At 38.2% G+C, this 21,046-nt stretch overlaps 1 protein-coding gene and 1 long non-coding RNA gene across 4 annotated transcripts in view; one reads left to right on the top strand and one right to left on the bottom strand.

The window, feature by feature from the left end:
* The window catches only part of ITGA6 (integrin subunit alpha 6), a 63,637-nt gene extending 44,153 nt beyond the window's left edge, over nucleotides 1-19,484 (top strand). For 2 of the 3 annotated variants that reach the window (XM_038422408.2, XM_043505290.1), the window contains 13 exons: nucleotides 1,140-1,298; nucleotides 2,256-2,371; nucleotides 2,480-2,669; nucleotides 2,757-2,840; nucleotides 3,085-3,164; nucleotides 3,319-3,396; nucleotides 3,494-3,596; nucleotides 5,280-5,453; nucleotides 8,046-8,144; nucleotides 8,757-8,867; nucleotides 8,969-9,067; nucleotides 11,247-11,372; nucleotides 16,731-19,484. In XM_038422408.2, coding sequence (XP_038278336.1) covers nucleotides 1,140-1,298; nucleotides 2,256-2,371; nucleotides 2,480-2,669; nucleotides 2,757-2,840; nucleotides 3,085-3,164; nucleotides 3,319-3,396; nucleotides 3,494-3,596; nucleotides 5,280-5,453; nucleotides 8,046-8,144; nucleotides 8,757-8,867; nucleotides 8,969-9,067; nucleotides 11,247-11,372; nucleotides 16,731-16,892 — 1,581 coding nt within the window. In that variant the 3' untranslated portion in view covers nucleotides 16,893-19,484. Of the gene's footprint in view, nucleotides 1-1,139; nucleotides 1,299-2,255; nucleotides 2,372-2,479; nucleotides 2,670-2,756; nucleotides 2,841-3,084; nucleotides 3,165-3,318; nucleotides 3,397-3,493; nucleotides 3,597-5,279; nucleotides 5,454-8,045; nucleotides 8,145-8,756; nucleotides 8,868-8,968; nucleotides 9,068-11,246; nucleotides 11,373-13,672; nucleotides 13,803-16,730 lie in introns of all 3 variants that reach the window. The other variant, XM_038422409.2, reaches the window with a different exon arrangement.
* LOC119863669 overlaps nucleotides 152-21,046 on the bottom strand; it is a 36,581-nt gene continuing 15,686 nt past the window's right edge. The window contains exons 2-4 of the long non-coding RNA XR_006277996.1: nucleotides 10,225-10,450; nucleotides 1,120-10,100; nucleotides 152-1,074 (exon numbers count right to left, since the gene is read on the bottom strand). This is a non-coding gene — a long non-coding RNA (uncharacterized LOC119863669). The remainder of the gene's footprint in view (nucleotides 1,075-1,119; nucleotides 10,101-10,224; nucleotides 10,451-21,046) is intronic.

Below are 21,046 nucleotides of genomic sequence, written 5' to 3' on the forward strand. Positions count from 1 at the left end.
GGAGAGAGAGGCAGCAGGCTGAGAGGGACTGGCGGACGGAACCCCAGCTGGCAGGGGGCCAGTGGCCAGTACCCCGGGCCAGCAGCGGAGCCCCCCAGGACCGGTGGCCAGGACCCAGGCAGTGTGAGTGCCACTGAAAATCAGGTCATGGGCCACCTTTGGCATGCATGCCATTGGTTGCCTACCCCTGATCTATATTCTGCGAAGGAAAAAAAAATAAAAATAAAATCTGTGGAGACCTGAATTCTTTATGTATGCAGTAGCACAGAATTCCCCCAAAACTAAACAGCCTTGGGCATTTAATGCGGTTCTTAGTGCATAGAAAAAGGATTGTTATGGAGGACCTTGTCAGTCATAAATTTATTTTCCTGGAGGACTCTACCATGGGGCCGAATGGGAGGGGCAGGAAAATGATCTTTGAACTCCATGCCTAGTCTGCTACCAAGCAACAGCCTTGGAGATGTCACTGTTGCAAGCTGATTTTTGCTTCACTTTTCCTTCCACAATTGAATGAATCCTTTACAGTCGTGGTTTTCAACCTGTGGTCTGTGGACCCCTGGTGAACTGTAGACTATGTCTAAGGGGTCTGCGAAAGGTTGCCGTAACCATAGAACGGTGGTTTTCAACCTGTGGTCCGTGGATTCCTGGGAGTCCATATACTATGCCTAAGATTTCCAAAGGGGTCTGCACCTCCATTTGAAATATTTTAGGGGTCTGCAAATGAAAAAAGGTTAAAAACCACTGCTTTATAGGAAGGGGGGAAGAATGTCCACCGTTTCCTCTTCTAGTGGATGGTTATATGATGCTTAACTTTGTGTTCCCAGATGTTATTCCTAGTGATCATTACCTGTGAGAGAGATCATTAGTAAACAGTGAGCCCTGGGGTTCAGCGGCCCTTACCAGCATGTCTGTTATGTTAATGTTCTTTAAGTCAATGCATATAATGAATACATTCAATTTTTTCCCTTGAGAAACATAGTGAAAGAATCTTGCTTGCACTCTAAACAAAATAGAATATATATTGTTTTAGTTACCAAATCTAGTGGGATTTTTTTACACTGTATACTAATTATACTATACTATTAAAGTATACTAACTATACTATACTATACTGTAAACCTATTTCTAATGTTTAACAGGAAAATATCAAAGATAAACTACGTCCCATTCCTGTATCGGTTGGCGTTAAAATCAGTGGGTCAGAATCTAGTTCGCCATCAAAGAGGAGACAAGGAAGATCACTTCCAGATCTTGTTCCAATTCTAAATTCAAATGAACCAGAAACAGTGAACTCAGAAGTAAGTCTCTTGAATAGATCTTTGGAAAATGATGCAAAAGTGGATTAAGTCACCAAAACACAAAGTTTGTATGACAAAAGAGTGGAGGTTGGGTTATTTGCATAAGTAATTAGTTCCAGTATGGTCTTCAATATTCAACCCAATTCAGGAGCGTGTGTGTGTGCGCGCGCGCGCATGCATGGCACGTGCACTTGTATCAAAAGTCACTGAATTAAAGGCTGTAAAGAACTAAGCTATGACCAAAGAGAAGCAAGTGAGGAGGCACACAATATACAATTAATTTATAATCTCAGCCATGGTATTATATGGGCTTTCATCACTTGTGGTAGCAGAAATTTAAAATGTGCTCCTGCATCCTCCTAAAACAGAAGTGAAGATGGGACAGCTGGTTAACACGCTAACTAACTTTGCACCCCAGAAGACTCAGGTTGGTATTTAGCTTTGGTCACAAGTGAAAATTAATTGAGTTGTCATCCTTGTGAATGTGTGTCCTACATCACACGAGCACTATGCAATTGTTTGCAGGGTTAGGGTGCCCTGGAACGATTGTCTCTGGAACTTGGGATATGTCTACACTTCAAGCCAGGGCTGTAGTCCCCAGCTTGAGGAGACATACCTGTGTTTGCTCAACTCCCATTAAAGTAATGAGCAGAAGAGGCACATATCACTTCGAAACATTGGGCCCCAAACTGGGCCAGGTTTTGTATTTCCACATGACATGATGCTTTCACTTAGCAGCAACAACATACGTTTCCAACAAAGCAATAGTGTCCCCATCGCCTTACAGCTGAAAAGGTGAAGTCAGACTAGGGCCTTGTCTGCGTAAAGAAGGGTATATGAAGTGTCTATGGATCTGAACTAACTGTAGCATATGTCAGCAACTATATTTTTTGTTTTTTGAACATAGATTTTAGTATTGTTTGTCCTAAAATAAACTGACTTTTGGCTTTTGTATAGGTGCAGTTCTTAAAAGAAGGATGTGGAGAAGACAACATATGTAATAGCAGCCTAAAACTTCAATACAGATTCTGTACCAGAGAAGGAAATGAAGACAGATTTGCTTATTTACCAATGTAAGACTTAATTTATACATTAGCAAAAATAACTGCACTTGGGTGGATGTTTGGAAGGGAATTTTTTTTTCTCTAATGTGTGAAACTTGTTATATTTTGTTTCCATAGTGAGAACAATGTTCCGGTGCTTGTCCTCAAAGATCAGAGGGATATTGCTCTAGAAATAACTGTGACAAATAGTCCATCAGATGCAAAAAATCTCCAAAAAGATGGTGAAGATGCCCATGAAGCTAAACTAGTTGCAACTTTTCCAGATAGCTTGACCTATTCTGCTTTCAGAGAGCTGAGGGCTTATCCTGTAAGTATTTCAGAAAACCAGGACAAAGGTATATTACATATATTTAAATACTTACTGTGTTTTGACTTCTGCACATCTTTAATTCAGGAAAAACAATTAACTTGTGGTGCCAATCAAAACGGTTCTCAAGCAGAGTGTGAACTTGGAAATCCTTTCAAGAGAAATTCCAATGTGAGTGGCTTGTTTTTTTCTCTTTTTAATTAAAGATTGGCCTAATATATAAAGTTAGATTCTGGACCTAGTCCTGAAGTTTCCCTAAATTCAATGGTGTTTATGTCTTGGGGTTTGATTTGGGGCCTATCCCTGTTCTCAAAATTTCAGAATTCTGATGTATTTTTTTCATATAAAACAAAGTTTGTGCTTACAAAAATATATTCCCCTAACATCATACTGTGTGGATTTTTTTCTTGTTTAGGTTACCTTTTATCTGATTTTAAGTACAACTAAAGTTAATGTTGACACAACTGATTTGGATATTAATCTGAAGTTGGAAACGTAAGAGTTTTTTGTTTTTACCTTTTGTCTTGGTGTTTTCCCATATACTCGTAAACATTAAGGAATGGCTTCAATTTGTTTTGTAAAGACAATTTTATTGTAATGTGAAAACTTAAAATTTAAAATAAACACTGCCATTTCCTTTTCATTATAGAACAAGCAATCAAGTTAATTTGGCTCCAATTACTGCTACTGCTAAAGTGGTTATTGAATTGCTTTTGTCACTCACTGGGTAAGTGTTTATAGTTAGCATAACAAATCAATGAGAGAATGAACCCTTTGCTGCAACCCGTACTAAAATATGATCTGTTTTTTTAAAAATTGAACAGAGTTGCTAAGCCTTCCCAGGTGTACTTTGGAGGTAACGTAATTGGTGAGAGTGCTATGAAATCTGAAGATGATGTTGGAAACGTAATAGAATATGAATTCAGAGTGAGTTGATCTAGATTATTAAAAAATCATGATTGATTTTTTTTTCCTGACACTTATGTTAATATTTTAAAATCTGGCTGATTCGAAGATGGCTGCCCAACACCCGAATCATCACCATTAACCACCACTTCCACAACACACAACCTGACTGGCCCATCAAGACTGGGGCTTCCTCCAGCCTTGAAAGTTCAGGTTCATACTTCCAAAAAGCATCTTCCATTTGTTTGCATGCAGTCCCCTGCACCTACAATTTTCCAGCATAAACATCCATGCCTACAGGTAACAAAACTTACATACACAAAACCCATCAATGATATGCCCAGTGTTAGTGCTCAGAAAGTGTGTGCAGATATTTGTGTATGTAAAACATAGCATCCACAAACAAGCTGTGTTGCAGCCCTTTTTGAAAATAATGGCCCTGTAAACTCACTCTCTTGGCCTTCTGCCTTTTAATGACTAAGACAAGGATCTCAAATCCACAGATCTCAAATGGTCTGCAGGTTCCTGAATGCTCCAGTGTTGGGAATGTAAATTTTTGCTCCATGTATTTCCCTCCATCCTCACGTTTGTGCTCCATACTTGCTCAGTGTAGCCCATTCCTTTTTCTCAAGACTGGCTGCTCTTGCACCAGAACCACCCCCTTGTTCCCCACCTTCCAAAACACATCCTGACTGGCCGGAGTGTTTTGAAGCTGGAATCCTGGCCTCCTCTCCTCATGCCCCCAGTGGACACACAAGGTTGTTAATTTGTGCATTCATGATCTCTGTCAGAGGGTTGGAGAGAGGGGCTTCGGGGGAAGGGAAAGGAGCATGTCTCAAGTTCAGAAGCACCTAGATTCGTTTTATCATTCGTGTCCCTGCCTTGGGCTCCTGAAGACTTCCTTCTGCAGCTCTCTTTAAATATAGCTGATGCAGTAATGCAATAATTTAGACTACTTGGTGTAGTTTGTAGTTTCTGTGGCTCAGTGATGGCAAAGCTCTAGATATTGCAGCATTGCTCTCTGACTCAAAAAAACAACTACCATACTGCTGGAGCAAGACGGACAGAAGTGTAATTCTGTGGCACCAGATGTTCCCTTATAGTTGTAATCCTCCTGCTTGTCTATAACCAAGCACATTTTTGCTACCGCTAGAACATTCTGGCTCCTGTTGCTGTCCTACAGGAGAATAGATCCCACTTATGTTTTCAGACACTACTGGCCCAGGGAGCAGACATTCCAATTGTTCCTGCACTGGAAAACATTTTAACACTAAATATGGCTGCTATCAGCCAGGCCAGCCACAGTCTTTATATATATTTTTTGCTTACTTTTTCACGTTTGTATTCTGTTCAGATCTCATAGACTGTCTTGCAACTACTCTAGTTTTATTTTTATCAATAGAACTTTTAAATAAAACTTTAGCAAATCTAGTTTCTCCTGATTTTTGTTGTACAGTATTGTATACTAGATCATCCAGAAAGTTATGCTGTGATAATGTCTATAATTAGGAAGGTTTGCTACCTTTTGGGATTTGCCAAACAACTTTTGATTGGAAATAAATGTATGGTATCTTCGGAATTTGTGTTTTCCTGTGATTTTTTTTCTTAATACCAGAAAAACCCTTCTGCACTGACACTTACTGAAGATCTGTAGCTGTAAATTCTAGTTTATAAGAGAATTTGTGGATTTTGTATTCCTAACAGATAACTAACTTGGGTAGACCACTTAAAACATTTGGCACAGCTTCCTTGGACATCCAGTGGCCAAAAGAAATCAGCAATGGCAAATGGCTACTTTATTTGATGAAAGTAGACTCTAAAGAATTGGGGAAAATCCTCTGTGAACCTCAAAATGAAATAAACTCTTTGGGACTTGAGGTATGTTAATGTACTTTCACCTATTTATAAGCAAGTTCACATAACATTAAAGCACAACTGGGTGTCTGTTAGTAGGATACTGGTGCCTGCCTTGGAATGAGCTTTGTATCTTCAATGACTTGAAGTGCATCAATCTCCTATGCTAATATACATCCTACCATAGCTATTAGACTATGGCTCCTTCATTTTACATTTAAAAGCAAAGCCATTTTAAAACCTAACTTTTATTTTAATAAAGCAGTGACCCCTTCCATGATGGGAAAAACAGTTCATGGTGAAGAGATAAGGAAAACAGGGCAACTATTTATTTATACCTCTTTAAAGCCAGCTTAGATTGCTTGAACCTCTTCTTTTTCCTGTTCCTCATGAACTTAATTGACCTTTTGCCAGCAGCCAGTTTAATGTGTGTCGCCTTCTGCTGAAAATTAAAGTGCCAAGCCTGCAGCCCCTCTGACAAAATTCTTCTTGCCTTCAGAGATTTAGGGTTGGTACCGAAGTTAGATTTTCTAAGAGGGCCACAAAGTGTTGCCTGAAAGAGCTGGGATCCTGAAGGAAGGGAAGTTTTTGAAACTGCTAGACTCTGTTCTCAGCCTGCCCTTCTCTACTCTCTACCATCTTTTCACCCTCTCCAATAGCAAGCTTCAACTGAAGAACTGCCCAACTGCTCCTTAAACTCCAAGTATTGTTGCCAGGCTGTAGGAGAAGCCAGTGAGGAGAGCCAGGATCAGTGCTTTAAAGAGCAACAGCCACGTACCCTCTCAGCTCAGATGCAGTGTTCAGCAGAAGTAGAGAAGGGTCTGAGATTCTTTTAATTTCAAAGCGTACAGAGGAGAAAATAGGCAAGGAAGAGTGGGGAATGGATGGTTTGATATCTGTGGAACTACTCACATTCTTAGTTTTATAAATGTACAAAATGGAAAAGAGATTTCCCCCCTCTCCTTTATTCTGTCTGTTACAGTAATTTTCAGACCAAAAAAAATCACAGGTTTATGGGATTTCTTTAACTAGAAAATGCTTTTTCTTTGTCTCATTTATTAATAGACTTCACTTAACCCAATGTTTGCTTTAAAAGAGCTTTCAACAGAATGGGTAAACAAGGACAAACTAAGTGTCTGTCTGCTTTTATGCTAACATGCTAAAATAATTTTTACTGAAATTTGGCATTATTTACCCAGAACAAAGGGTAGGCAATAATAAACATCAGTCCAAATCCTGTGAGCCCTTTGCACACATTGCTTGCATTGAATTCTGTGAGAGTTCCACGTGGAGGAAATTGCAGGATTAAGTCCTTCTTCTTTTTTTTTTTTTTTTTTTTTTAAAGTGGATATAAACCACAACTAAAAGGACTATTAAAGCTAGGTATGTAAATAATCTCTTCACCATCCGAGTATAATTGGATGCATAATGCATGCTTTGTTTTGTACATGTAATGTACTTCTAAAGTGTGTGCGTCAAATTCTGTCCTCATTGATATCCTTGCAATCCCACTTATTTCAAACTGATTACATGTGTAATGGGTATAACTGAGAGCAGAATTTGTCCAAGGGACAGATTGTGCATGTCTTTCCTTTTTAAATGCATGACCTGACTTGCCAAAAAAATATTAAATTCATATACTTCTACTAAACAACGTGAACTCTCCAAGTGTTTTGTAAAAACTTGTAAGTTTCCCATTGAAACCTAATTAGTAACTCTGGGAATGTGCAATATTTTTATTGTACAAACTCAGTGAACAAATTTAACAGGAGCATATCTGCCTACTTTGGAATATATGCAGTGTTTTTCTTGTGTGTTGGACCGTGGATATTAGAGAGACAAGGTGGGTGAGGTAATATCTTTCATTGGACCAACTTAAGGAAGAAAAACTATTCTAATGTGTAGTAGGAATAGCACTCACTCGTTGATTAAAAAATGAAATGGCTTTGAAGCTGAGTGCAAGTGAAACACTTTGCCTCACTGCTCTTTTTGTTTAGATCACTTTTTTTTTAAGTTACTGCTTAAATCCTAGTAATTGCTGTGATAGCATTCAGTGCTAGCAGGAATGCAATAGAAATATGCCTGTGGCAGCAGTGCTCAGATATGGAATCCTAGTGGTCATGCGGCAGATGCATACATTTGCCTTGTGACACACCTGCACTAGCCCTACAGTCACCATGTTCTTCTTTCAGCTCCATATTTTTACTTGGAGGGTCAGGTTTAGGAAATACGTTTGTGATGCAACCAATTGATGGAGGAATGAATGTTTTACATTGGGGCGAAACAGCTTCAGATTTGTTTGTATTTATTCCTAGGGCTGCTTCTTGAAACTGAAGCTCTGTTCAAGTCTAAAAAGGAAAACTTGTTTTTACTTGAGCTATGTTTACAGTATATAAATAATTGAAAACGGGATTATGCTATGGGAACTGCAACTGACACTAAACATGCCCGACTTTTGGCCAATATCTCTACTCTTTAGTACTTGAATTGCTTTTTAACACCTCCAAGAAACTGAATATTTAAATGCCCAATATTCAAAGAATCTTTTGCACATATCTATTCTGCCTAATAATCAATTTCATATAGTTTATCAACATATAATTCTTTGTTTTAAAGGAGTCCCATAGGTCAAGAAGGAAACGTGAAGTTGCGGAGAAGCAGACTAATGATGGCAAAAAAATGTCTTTATTTTCAGAAAGAAAATATAAGACCCTGGTAAGCATTTCCATAGCAAAACAACAATTTCTCTTCCATCTCTTTATCTTCCCTTTACTCCTATTGAACCTTTTTAGGTTTAGCCAAGTGAAGGAAGGCATTTTGTTGTATAGATACTCTGACTTTTATAACTTGTTTTTATTATTATTCTCTCCTAAATCTGGTATGTATATTGGAATAATTTCCAGATAGCTGTACTCAATTGTTCTTTTACATCTCTCTAGATTTAATTGGCAATGTATCTAAGTAAGCATTTAGCTTTCAGAAATGGACTTTAAAAGGGAGCAGGATAACTAATAAAGTAATAGTAATAATAAAAGTAAAGAAATCATTCACAGACTGATTCCTGCATTTTAACAGATACTAGGATGGATACTGTCAACCAATCTTACCGTTGAAATTAATAACAGTTTTGCCATTGATTTCAGCAAGCCAAGGATTGGGCCTTCTAAAGGGACCACACCTTTAAGTCTACTTAAGACATACATCCTCCTGTTTCTTTGCTACAACTATTTTAACCTGTCTTGTAACTTTTCAAATATTTTTCTGTAAAATGTGACTTTTGAAGTGTGTGTCTATATGTATATTTTATTTTATTTATTTAAATTACAGGACTGTAATGAGAGTGCACGCTGTGTGAATATAAAATGTCCCTTGCAAGGCTTGGACAGAAGGGCAATGGTTGTATTGCGTTCAAGATTGTGGAACAGTACTTTCCTAGAGGTATGTTCTATTGCTATTCTTGAGGCATTTGCACACACTCCTGTCTTTTTTTTTTTTTTTTTTTCCCTCTTCTAATGTATCCTCATTATATTTTGAAACAGGAATATTCTAAGATGAACTACCTAGATATTCTCGTTAGGGCTACAATCAGTGTTCCTGCTGCAGCTGAAAGCATTAAACTCACAAATGAAGTTGCTCAAGTGAGTTTTCAAAATGTCTTTAACATGGTTTGTACATGTGAAGTTTCCTGTGTATATAATATGTATTAATCCTGGGGGAATTCTGCATCACTGTGCAAGTGCAGACTACTGTCCCCTGGAGACTTCTTTCCCTGCAGAATAATTGATTTATGTGTCCTTCAGGCAGTGGTCCTAAGTGGGTATGTCAGGAGCTGCCAGGGGAGATGTAAATCACTGCCTCAGGGGGCAGGACTTGGCATGCTTGCGAGACTCTGTCCCTCTTGCCCGCTGTCCTGGTGCTGGGGAGAGGCAGAGCGGGGGATGCCCTGGCTGGTGGCTCCTAGCCTGTGCGTGGCTCCAGCTGCTAGTTTGGATTGGGACAGGACTTCCTCATTCCCTGCCTTCAGGAAGCTCTGCACGTTCTCCCCTTTCACCCACCACTTCCTCCGCTCCTTGCTCCAAAGCTGGGGTCGGAGGGGGCACTGTCTGGGGAGCTGCCCCGCTCCCTGGATCCTGACACCCACCCTACCAAGCCCCACACACTGATTTACAGTGATGGCTAGAGTCTAGGATTGTGCAGGGTGGGAGGGTCCCAGAGCATTGGCTCCAATCTGAGGCTGGAAGTCTGCACAACAGCAAAACAGCCCCACAGCCTGAGCCCCCAGTTAGCTGGCACAGGTCAGCTGTGGGTTTTTCTTTGCTGAGTAGACATGCCCTTAAAGTCTTCTGTGTCTGACGTATATGGAAATACTAGTAATGCCATCTGCTCTGTAGAGCCATAGATATGCCTAGTAAGGAATCTATTTGTCAAAAAAACATTTCCCGGATCTTGTTTGGTGTCTGTATTGTTAGACATACTCGCTGACAGCTATTGCGAAATAAATTACCAAAATAATTGAAAATAGTATGTTATTTTGGCAGAATTTTAAAATATTGCACAGAATTACCTTAGGAGTAATGGATCACATATTGTATAAAGTGAACATTCTAATTCAGAAGTTTCTATCATCACCTTTGGTTCCATAGATCTTTCTGTTCCTTAGCAAGAGGCATCCTGTATGATAGGAGAGTGAACACATTAGGTTGTACAGTCTCATTTTTAGCTAGATTTGGTCACCTTTCCAGCCGCCCAGGCTGTGGAAAGCCATGGGTCCTGGCTTTGCAGGAGGCTGACTTACCTGTAGCAGAAGTTTTTCTAGTGCAAAATCCAGAGCTTTGTGGCTGCAAGAGCAAGGGGTGCTCAGTAAGGAGAAAATATGCATATTGGGGTTCTCTGCCTCCCATGCTGTAGTTCTAATTCTGCGGGATGCTGAATGGATCACCAGTAGAAATTAATCCAGTTATATGCTGTGTAGGTTGTGAGGAGGAATAACATAATTCCAAGTCAGTCTTCTGGACTAGATTCTTTTTTTTTTTTTTTTTTTTTTTCCCCCGAAGAAGAATTCCTGAAGATCTGGGAGATGATTGTTGTTTTGTGTTGTATTGGCAGAGATGGAATCAGAGCCCCATTGTGTTGTATGATATTCAAGAACTTAATAAAATGACAGTCCCTGCTTTTAGTTGGGCAGGTTTATTTTTTACCTCTCTTTCCCCCAACCTCATCCACAAAAAAATCGATGAAGTGAGCTGTAGCTCACGAAAGCTTATGCTCAGATAAATTTGTTGGTCTCTAAGGTGCCACAAGTACTCCTTTTCTTTTTGCGAATACAGACTAACACGGCTGCTACTCTGAAACCACAAAAAAATTGTAATTCAGGAAGGATTCTGGTGAATGTTTAGTTTTTAACCCAGTATTTCCCCATAGACTCTCTTTTTCTCAGGCTCTCCTGGCTGTCTTTGGCATGGAGCTTTCAGCTAGGGAACAGTTCAGTACTTCTGGGCTGTAGGCCCTACATGCGTTTGAGCTTCCATTAGTCTGGAAGAATTCACTGGCACATCTAACCTGAGTATGTCCCATGGAATCCCCACCCTCATTCTCAAAAGCCAGGCACAGCGAACTGCTGCTCTTGAAAACTGGGTGGTAAAAAATGCTTCAAGTAGGTATTTAAGAATTGTAGGAGACAATGTCCTCTTCAGACTAGCGACTAGCCTCCATAGTTCAGAAAGCTCAAGGCACTACTGTAGAAGTGAATTTTGGGTTACAATTAGGAACTTGTTAAACTTTGCATCCCCCTTACTTAAAACTTTTCCCCTCCCTTAGGTGCGAGTTACTGTCTTTCCTGCAAAGACAGTAGCACTTTATTCAGGAGTGCCTTGGTGGATCATCTTGGTGGCTATTCTTGCTGGAATACTGATGCTCGCACTGTTGGTGTTTTTACTATGGAAGGTGAGTTATTTTACAAATCACTCTTATCTTTTCAGATACAAGTCAACATATGAAATAAGGTAGAAACTAGTTAAGCAACTCAAAATGCATTTTCAAAATATTGCTATTGGGACACTGTCTACTTAATCATTAAACAAGTTTCATTTCATGCTACTAGTAAAAACCTTACTGAAAATTAATTTTAAAATCAAGGTTTTTTTTTTTTTTTAAATTATTTCTCATCTTGGAAAATGACCAGTGAAGTTGTATTTTTGCTTTGTAGTAAAAATTAATAGTAACAATTTCACTTTCTGCAACATTTGATTGAAAAAAATGCATGGAAATATTTGTTTAAAATAAATGTATGTTGGCGTTTTTGAAATACTTCTGGAACCATTTCTATTTGTTAGCTCTTGTACACAAACTTTTATAAATCCTAATTTTGGGGATATGTTAACTTTTTATATTGTAAAATAATGTTTATTAATTTGACTGGTATGTGAATTGGATCTGATTGGGGTTTACAGTTCAAACCACTTCAAATTGGCCTGTTCATTGAAACTGTCAAAATGCATGTATCACAAATTAGTATTCGCTACAATACTTGGAACAGTAACGCTTCTTGTTCTGATAAAACATTATTTGGATACATTCTTGTGGCTTGAGAATATTACGAAACATACTAGATGCCTATTAATGCCCCAGACAGAATGCATTGTTACTTTATGTACAATGTGTTAAGAAGCTAATAATGCAGTATCTTAAAACCTACTTTCTCCCTTTAAATTAATACGAGATTAAAGCTTTGTTTATAAAGTCAAAAACATAATCATTTGGTCTTCACCTTATTCTTTCATTCTTGCTGGTTTGGTTCTTAGGCTTAGTGTCCCAGTTGCAGATCACCTAAGAATTCTGCTTCCTTACAGAGCCACCATTGTCAGGGGAAATCAGTAGTGGGGCAAGAATCCTAGTTTTAAGTGGAAGAATACAATTCTCTTATTCCTGATTCCCACCCACACTCCAAAATTCCTAACTCCATCCTTGTTGCTAAGGAAGCAAATGCCTGGATTAGGAAAATCCCTTCAGATGAAACCAAGTTCTGGTGCTCTGACACTTCCACTATGTCTTCAGAAGAGACCCTGAGGAACTTCACTTGAAAATTTCCTTCTCTGAACAGCTGCTATTCTTTGCTGACCATAAAGGGTGCTCTTGTTCAGAGTTTGTAAGATGACCTTCAATTCCCTTTTGATTCTCCTGTTATGCTTCCTTCCAATAGGTACATCAGCCTCTATTGCAAAGTAACAGCACATAACTGCCAAAAAAAAATTTGCTTCTGATTAAATTTTTAATAACTCGAAGTGCTACTTTTTGACTACTAAGGATTGAGATCAGATTAACATTGCACCACGTGTGGTTTGTATTAAACAGTTGTTAGTCTTTCAGTATAAAATAGATCTAGATTTATTTTATACTGAAAGGAGAATTAAAACTGCTTATGAAACTTAGACTTTTCTCTAGTAAAGAGAATATAATATGCCTACCTCACCACAAGGGCAAAAATGATAAAGTAAGTAATTTTTTATGTAAAAGCAACAAGAACTTTCAGCCATTGTGGGGAAGGACAGTAGAGTCCTGAAGAAAATAAGTGACCATATCAAAGCAAACAACATACACATGACCCTTTTGGGTAAAGGTACAGTAAATTTCCACTTGTTTTTTGGGACCTAATATGACCCATTTGTGTTTCTACCATTTGAACATTGTAAGGGTGTTTTAAAATGTGTGAAAATGGTGGAAATCCTTCTCTTACATGTATATTATTTATTTGGAGCCAATCCATAAACTTTTGGCTTTCAAGTAATATCCTGTTGCTCTGTAGTACTAGTGTTAGTTGTTAATACTTAATCTGTATTTTTACAATACCTTGTTTTAGATATTTTAAAATGCTTGCTAAACAATTGGCTAAGATTTGTGACTCTGCCTGCTGTTGACATCAACGTGCCCTAGGATTCTGACAGATTAGTCTTTAAACTAGAACATGGTGTAACACATTCTCTCTCGCCTAGAGGAGGTGGTTTTTGCGGGTTTTTTTGGTTCTGCATAGAGGGACACGATTATCCTGGGAAGTGTTTTGAAATCCTTTTTCCATCCTCACCTATGTTCACAATTAATGCTCTTGTGAAAGGGATGGGATGGTAAGAATTGCTGTCCATCCCATTTGATTGTCTTGTGAATGGGCTTTAAAATGGTTTAATAGGCTGTCACTTTTTTCCTCAATATACCAATCCATAAAATTGACTAAATACCTTGCTTCCTTGTAGTGTGGTTTCTTCAAGAGAAGTAAGAAAAATCATTATGATGCCACATATCACAAGGCTGAGATCCATACTCAGCCATCTGATAAAGAGAGGCTTACTTCTGATGCATAGTATTGATCTACTTCTGTAATTGGTAATTGATCAATATTTTTTAATTTCTAGCTGTGGGACATGCTATGGTTGTGATGGCTAACAATGGGAAGCTTGCTGCTGGGTTTCAAAATATCAATATCTGCTTGCTTACTCTGTTTATAATCACTTTTTTCAGTGCATGAGAAGAGACGCAGGCTCTTACATATTACTTTCAATGCTTTTTGTCCGCATCAACAAAAAAATCCTAACCCCTACAGTGAAATTTTACACACTGAAATAACTTATCTAGCATTTGTATACTAAGTATTTTAAATTTTCAAACTTTACGCATGGTAACCACAGAGAGTAAAGTTTTAAGATGTAAAATAAAGTTTACCCAGTTTTGTGTTAGTGTTTCCTGATATTTGGATGTTACATGAATTGCTTTATTAACCTCTTATGCATGCTAAAAGCCTTGTGCTGCTCATAATGAGGCATTTCTTTATAATTATTTTTAATTGCTGTGGAAACTGGTAAAGGTTTAATCATTTTTGGTTGCTTCTTAAATTCTAAAATATACTCTGCTGTGATCACAGCACATGCTTTTTTCTCCTGAAAACTGCCAAAAGCAGTTAAATGTGGTGTGTGTATATTTAAATCTGTCAACACTGTGCCCACAACAAAAGGGTAAATAATAGAGAGGAGCTTAAACCAAACTCTGAACAGCCCCAGACTTTGGAAAACTATATACCTATATACTGGTTTGAACTTTCTCCTACTATTTATCGTCTTTAAAATGACTATTGTTTTTTCAGTACTACATAATTAAAGAGCAATATTTCTTACAAGTTTGCAGTAGACCACTGAATTTAAGTATTCTGCTCAGAAAGCTTTTGTATTAAACTCTCTCTAATCTGCATATCATTTCATTTCTAAGGCCCTGATCCTGAAAAGCCATTCTCATATGCTTGACCTCAGTGAGACTATTCACTGTGCAAAGTTAAGTGTGTGCATATATAACTGTCGAAGACCAGGGCCTCCATGGTCAACTGTTCATCACAGCTCTTCTTCAGTCAATTTTTAATGGAGAACATCTCCCACTCTGACCCTGCACCCTTTTTACTAATCAAAATAGCCAGGGGTATTCCAAGTCTCTAAGGGAGGTCTAACTAATCAAATGCAATGCATCCCTTGACTCAGTTTGAGTCTACAGATGAATGAACAAAATAAATTGTACCTATAATCAGTTTTATCAAATATTGGCGTAAAATAAGCAATTATATTCACAATGTTGTTTGGCAAGTCTTTAGTTTTTGAGCTCCTGAGACCCTAATCTAATGCTTACTGAAGTAAAGTGGGAGTTTTTCAACTGTCTTCAATGGGAACTGGATTATACCCAGATTCAGAAAGGTACTGTATGTACACACTTAACTTTAAGAATGTATTTAAATGATTTCTCAACTAGGAATTATCACAATTTCAGATTAACTGCACCTGTATTCCTGAGGTCACTCACTTAAGGGTTCTGAGCGTGCAGCCCTTCTCCTTCCCTCCTGACCATGGGTTACAGGGCTTCTCCGTTCCCTCTCTACACTTTGATATTCTGAGCAAGACTGCCTAGACAGGCTCGCATCTGCAGTTCAGCAGCACACAGCTCTTCCTAAGCAAACACATTTATTAAGGTGAAAGCATTACAGAGAAGACATACATGGAGCTTTTTATTGTTTTTAAGATGCTAAAAAGTTTACCAGAGGTCACACCCTGATGGGTGTCAGTCCTTCAAAACCCACAACTGGATTTTCCATGGTTTACAAATTCATAAGAACCCAGGCTTGGGATCTCATTTCCAGAACAGGTAATCCGCAGAAAATGCCCATAACTTTAAAAGGCCAAGAGTTTGTATAACCAAAGGTGGGGGAATTCGCATTAACCTCTCCCCCTAGGTCAGGGATTCTCAGACTTTTGTATTGGTGACCCCTTTCACACAGCAAGCCTCTGAGTGCAACCCCCCTTAAAATATATTAAAAAAAAGTGTTTTTAATGTATAATACCATTATAAATGCTAGAGGCAAAGCAGGGTTTGTGGGTGAATGCTGACAGCTCGCAACAACCCCCTGAGGGGTCCTGACCCCCAGTTTGAGAACCCCTGCCCTAGGTATTCCCCAGAAAATCCACTTCATGTCCCAGAAGTCCATTCTTGTGTGACACATTTTCCATATAGTCCTTTGATCTCCCAGGCCTTGCATCATATCTCGTTCCTGACCAATACACAAAACTTTGCATTTAATACAACTGCCTCCAAAGATACTTACTTAATTTGATAAGGATTTTTCAAGGGACTGCCATATTTATCAAGGGATGCTTTCCTGAACTGGGGTTTTAATCTTGCAATGCAAAGATCTAGTCTAAAGTTACAAATTAGCTATGTTGCTCAAGTCTATGGAAAAACTGCTCTATGTGACAGTTAGATTTAATTAACTACCAGTTTAGATACAGCTAGGTCAATGGAAAAATTCTTCCATCTAATTACCTACCATTCAGAGAGATGGATTAACTACAATGGGGAAAAAAACCCTTGTCACTGCAGTGCAATGGTGGCGCAGCAGCAGCACTGTAACTGTTCCACTGTAGTGTAGACACTCATGAGCAGTCCTACAGAAGTCAACAGGAATTAATGCACAATGCTACAGGACTGTGCATCTAAAATTAGCCTTACAAAATTAATGGAAGGAATTTGTTTTACACTCTTGAATTGTTGGATTGTGTAGTTTGCTTTCACCTGCTGCCGATAGTTGTACTTTAAAGACTTTGTCATAGTTTCACATCTGTAGATCACATGCATTTTTAAAAAAAAACAAAACTTTTCAATTACCTTGCTGTCACTTTTCTTGAGAGAAGCCATTTCTTTTGTACTAATGCAAGCGAAGAATTTTAAACCTTTATGCTTACAGTACTTTGTAATTTAATCCTAAACTGTTCCCTTTCCCAGTGTGGATTCTTCCAGCGCTCCAGGTACGATGACAGTGTCCCCCGATACCATGCTGTAAGAATTCGGAAAGAAGAGCGACAGACCAAAGATGGGGAACATAAAGAGAATCTTGAGAAAAAACAATGGATTACAAAATGGAATGAAAATGAAAGTTACTCCTAGGGAAAATTTTCCCCCTCAATTCCAAATTCAGACAATTTTAATATTTCTTCATTAATGGAATACTGATGGATTCAGAGCTACATACAATATGAACTATATTTTTGATTGTAGATATTTTTACTTATATTGAAGCTTTTGTTTTGCACAACTAAATTTAAGATTGCTTGACTGACTTAACTGCATTATTTAAACTTCCAGATAGTCAGAGACAAGAGGCAAACTTGCATTTATAAAATGGTGCATTGAACTGAGCGTTCTATGAAATATGTACATTAGTTTGTAATGATGCCACAAAAGGTCCTTTCTGCATTCCTTGGACATCAATGGATATGCAAGGAATGCAGGATCTGGTCCCAGATATATTCTCCAAACTTCCATCACAATATGCAATCTGTTATAAATACACTGTAGCCTTGACACACTTTATGCAAATAGAATTTGGGGAATCTGTGAATGTGCTATTCTTGTCATAAGATTCTGCAGCTATGGTAGTTAAGGCTTAACCTAAAGTGTCTTAAATTAAATGTGCAATAGGACATGTTATGTTTCTCACACCAAATATACACAGGTTTTAAAAAAAAAAAAGCTTGAATATTAGTTGTATGTTTTTGTATATATTTTAGTCATTCTTATATTTATTTTTTTTTATCAGCAACCATTTGTCTTTGACTATTTAGGCCAAAGACTTAAGTGAACTTTAAAACTGGTATGGATGTTCTTAAATAGGATATGAAAGTCCAGTTAGACGTGAAACTTTCACTGCATTTGAAGAGTTCCTGAAGAGTGCCAGTGCTTTTTTAAAATGCAAATTTCAATCACTGACACGTCCTTGAAATATAAACATTCATTCCAGGGGTTTGTGGGGCATTTTTTCTTATTTGTTTATGCAGCAGGATTTAGGAAAGATGTGGACAAATTGGAGAGAGTCCAGAGGAAAGCAACAAAAATGATAAAATGTTTAGAAAACCTGGCCTATGAGGAACAGGTATATTAAAAAAACAAAACAAAACGGCATGTATTTAGTTGAGAAAAGACGACTGACGGGGGGGGGGGGGGGGAGAACCTGATAATAGGTCTTCAAATACCTTAAAAGCTGTTGTAAAGAGAACAATCATTAAATTGTTCTCTGTCCTCTGAAGGCAAGACAAGGAACAATGGGCTTAATCACAGCAAGGATGATTGAGGTTAGATATTAGGAAAGAAAAAAAACATTCTAATTATAAATGGTAGTTAAACTCTGGAATAAGCTTCCAAGGGAGGCTGTGCAATCCCCTCAGTTGGGGATTTTAAGAACACTTGTCAGGCATGGTCTAGGTTTTACTTGGTCCTGCCTCAGGGCAGAGGGCTGGACTTGACTTCTAGAGGCCCCTTGCAGCCCTTCATTTCTATGACTAAGTATGTTCCTGTAACATAATTTGTGTGTTAATTGAGAATATTTTCTTTTGTACATCAACATGTATAGGTTTTTCTATTTAATTTTTATACTTAATACAAAATGAGGTGCTTCTGGAACAATTTTCCAGCTCTGTAAGGATTTCATGTTTAGAGAAAGGTGTGTCTACTACTGAAAATGTTATATAGCACTTGAAAGAAAACATAAGCTCCTATCTGTCCTTAACAATGGATCTGCACTGATCCCTTTTGAGACTACTGAGTGATGTCCTAAATATAGCTAAATGTTAATTGTAAGAATAGTGCCACAATGTTGTGCTGCTCAGTAACCTAATTTTTGTAACATAACAGAGCTATTTAAAGAGTTTGGTTTTTTAACTTACATTCTAAAATGTTGGTACTGTTTAAATAAGAATTAAGATTTCTTATTCCATATGAAAAATACTAATGACCTGTGTACATAATTTTTTGTGCATAGGGATGAGAATTATGCAAAAACTTGTTAAAGTATTTTCTTTACAAGCTGCTAGCCTTACCTTCCCCCAGAAGTCTATTGTTCTAATGCAGACTGCTGGGGTGACTGAAGCAAGCAAGACTGGTCACCAATTGTGTGGATGGGTTTTGTTTTGTTACTACTATTCATTTCTTTCCTTCAGTCAGGCTTTTTTAATTTGTTTCTTTAAAAAAATTTATTTTTAGAAGCTGCATTCTTTTGCTTCATGGTTAACAGGTCCCATGTGTAATTTTCCTCCTTCCTCCCGTCATATACTTCCAAAATTACATTGTGACGCCTGTTCTGCAACATTTGTGTGTACGTAGCTGTTTACTGCATATTGTCAGTCTGTCTCCCTAATGAGAGCTATAGCAGTGTTTAAAATCCCAGCTCCTTTGCAGAGTGGCTCAAAACCCCAAGAAACTGAGCTCATCACTTGCAAAGAAATGGAAATTTTGAGACACTTGCAGCCCTAGTTAAAACCATGTGGTTAGGTATGTGGCACCCTCTTTATAAAGAGCAAAATAATAAATGTCTTGGCAGTGTTAAATTTAGGACTACTGAAAATAATATCAAGTCATGTCACTGGTATACTATCCTCTCAAACACAACTAGTAATGCTAAATCATTCCAGGATTAGAAATTACCTGTGGATATTTGTATAAAAGTGTGAAATATTTTTGTTAATTAAAATACATATTGCCTTGATATTACTGGTATATTTTTTACAGGACAAGCTTCTTTTATCAGACTGAATTGTTGAATTATGTAACATAAAATAAGCATTAGCAACTGAGTTTCTGTAAGTGGTGCTTAGATTTCACAGCTCACCAATTTGTTATAACTAAAGCCAGCCTGCTCTATATGTAATTTTCAGCATGAATTAAAGCGAGAAATATACATGATGATGAACCATTTAATTTGTTACTAGTCTACTTAAAAATCACTGGGTAATATATAAAAGGGGAAGGATTTACATGCTACATTTAGGTGTTAATGCCAAATCCTACTGGCCTCACCCCTACAGGCAGTCTGATGCAGAGGCCTTGTTTACATGAGACAGTTGCACTTTGACTTTCTGCAGCCCAGTATCACACTCAGTTCTGTGCACATGGGCTGTCCCCTTGTCACAGCAGTTTGCAGAGGTGGATAGTCCTTGCCTCCTTGCACAGCTGCTGCCTCCACTGAAGCAGTCAGTGGCAGTTTGCTTTTGCTCCCAACCATATCTTTGCTAACTAAGATTTTTTTAGGGCAGTAACTGAGCACCTTTTAATATTCTCCTCCATCTCCCCATGCAACCTATGCAGAAGGGAGGTAAGTCAATTTACTTGCCAATTCTGTAGCACAGAATTCCTCTAAAGTGTTTGCACAGATCATGAATTCCTATAGTTGCAAGAGACTACAGCTGGACTTTTTATAGGAACCCTCTCAGGAGAAACAATAGGTTTCACTTTTTCTCTCTCCTTAGAAATCCAGTACTAGTCTTTACCATAAGATAGCTACAGGTGTACATAGATATACACAATTTCAAATTCCATTTTTGAACACTCCAAAGATAAACCATTACAGCACAGCAGTTAATGCACCCTAACTAGATATTTTCCTTTGAAATAAATATAACAAAGTACATATATTTGTAAAACCTTGCAAAATAAATTCAGGGATGGGGACTTCTGCCAATTGGAGATTTTCTGCTTTCACATAGGCTCACCCTGGGTGTTGTATTACATAATCTGTTATTTCAGCATCCTCATTACTGAGCACATACAACTTCAAGAAAGAAAACCACCCACCATAGCTACTATAGCCATTAGGCTCACAGAGTGTCTTTGGTTCAATGATGTTATATAGTGGTCCTCAACCTTTCTTGTGGGAATAGCACATTGCTATTCCCAGAAGACTGTGGTGGGCGCCAGACACCTCGACTCCGAGAAATGGCAACACTTCTCAGCAGCATTTCAGTGGCAATGTGTTCTGCGGGTGCACAAATGCCCCGGTGGGCGCCATGGTGCCCGCGGGCACTGCGTTGGGGACCCCTGATGTAATACAACTCAAAGACATTTGGCCTCAAGTCTGCAATTCCTCTTTTTAGGGGACCCATTGCTTTCTGTAAAACTACAGGAAATTGTATTGAGATCCAACCTCCAGGTTGAGCCTGGCCGCCCTATTTGACTGGTGCTCAAACTAACTGACACTTTTGTACCCCTGACAGCACTCACTACTGAGTAGCCAGCAGCTTCTAACTAAGGGGGGAAATGTATATACATGC

The sequence above is a fragment of the Dermochelys coriacea genome, chromosome 11 (genome assembly GCF_009764565.3).
Source record: "Dermochelys coriacea isolate rDerCor1 chromosome 11, rDerCor1.pri.v4, whole genome shotgun sequence".
NCBI classification, from domain to species: domain Eukaryota; kingdom Metazoa; phylum Chordata; order Testudines; family Dermochelyidae; genus Dermochelys; species Dermochelys coriacea.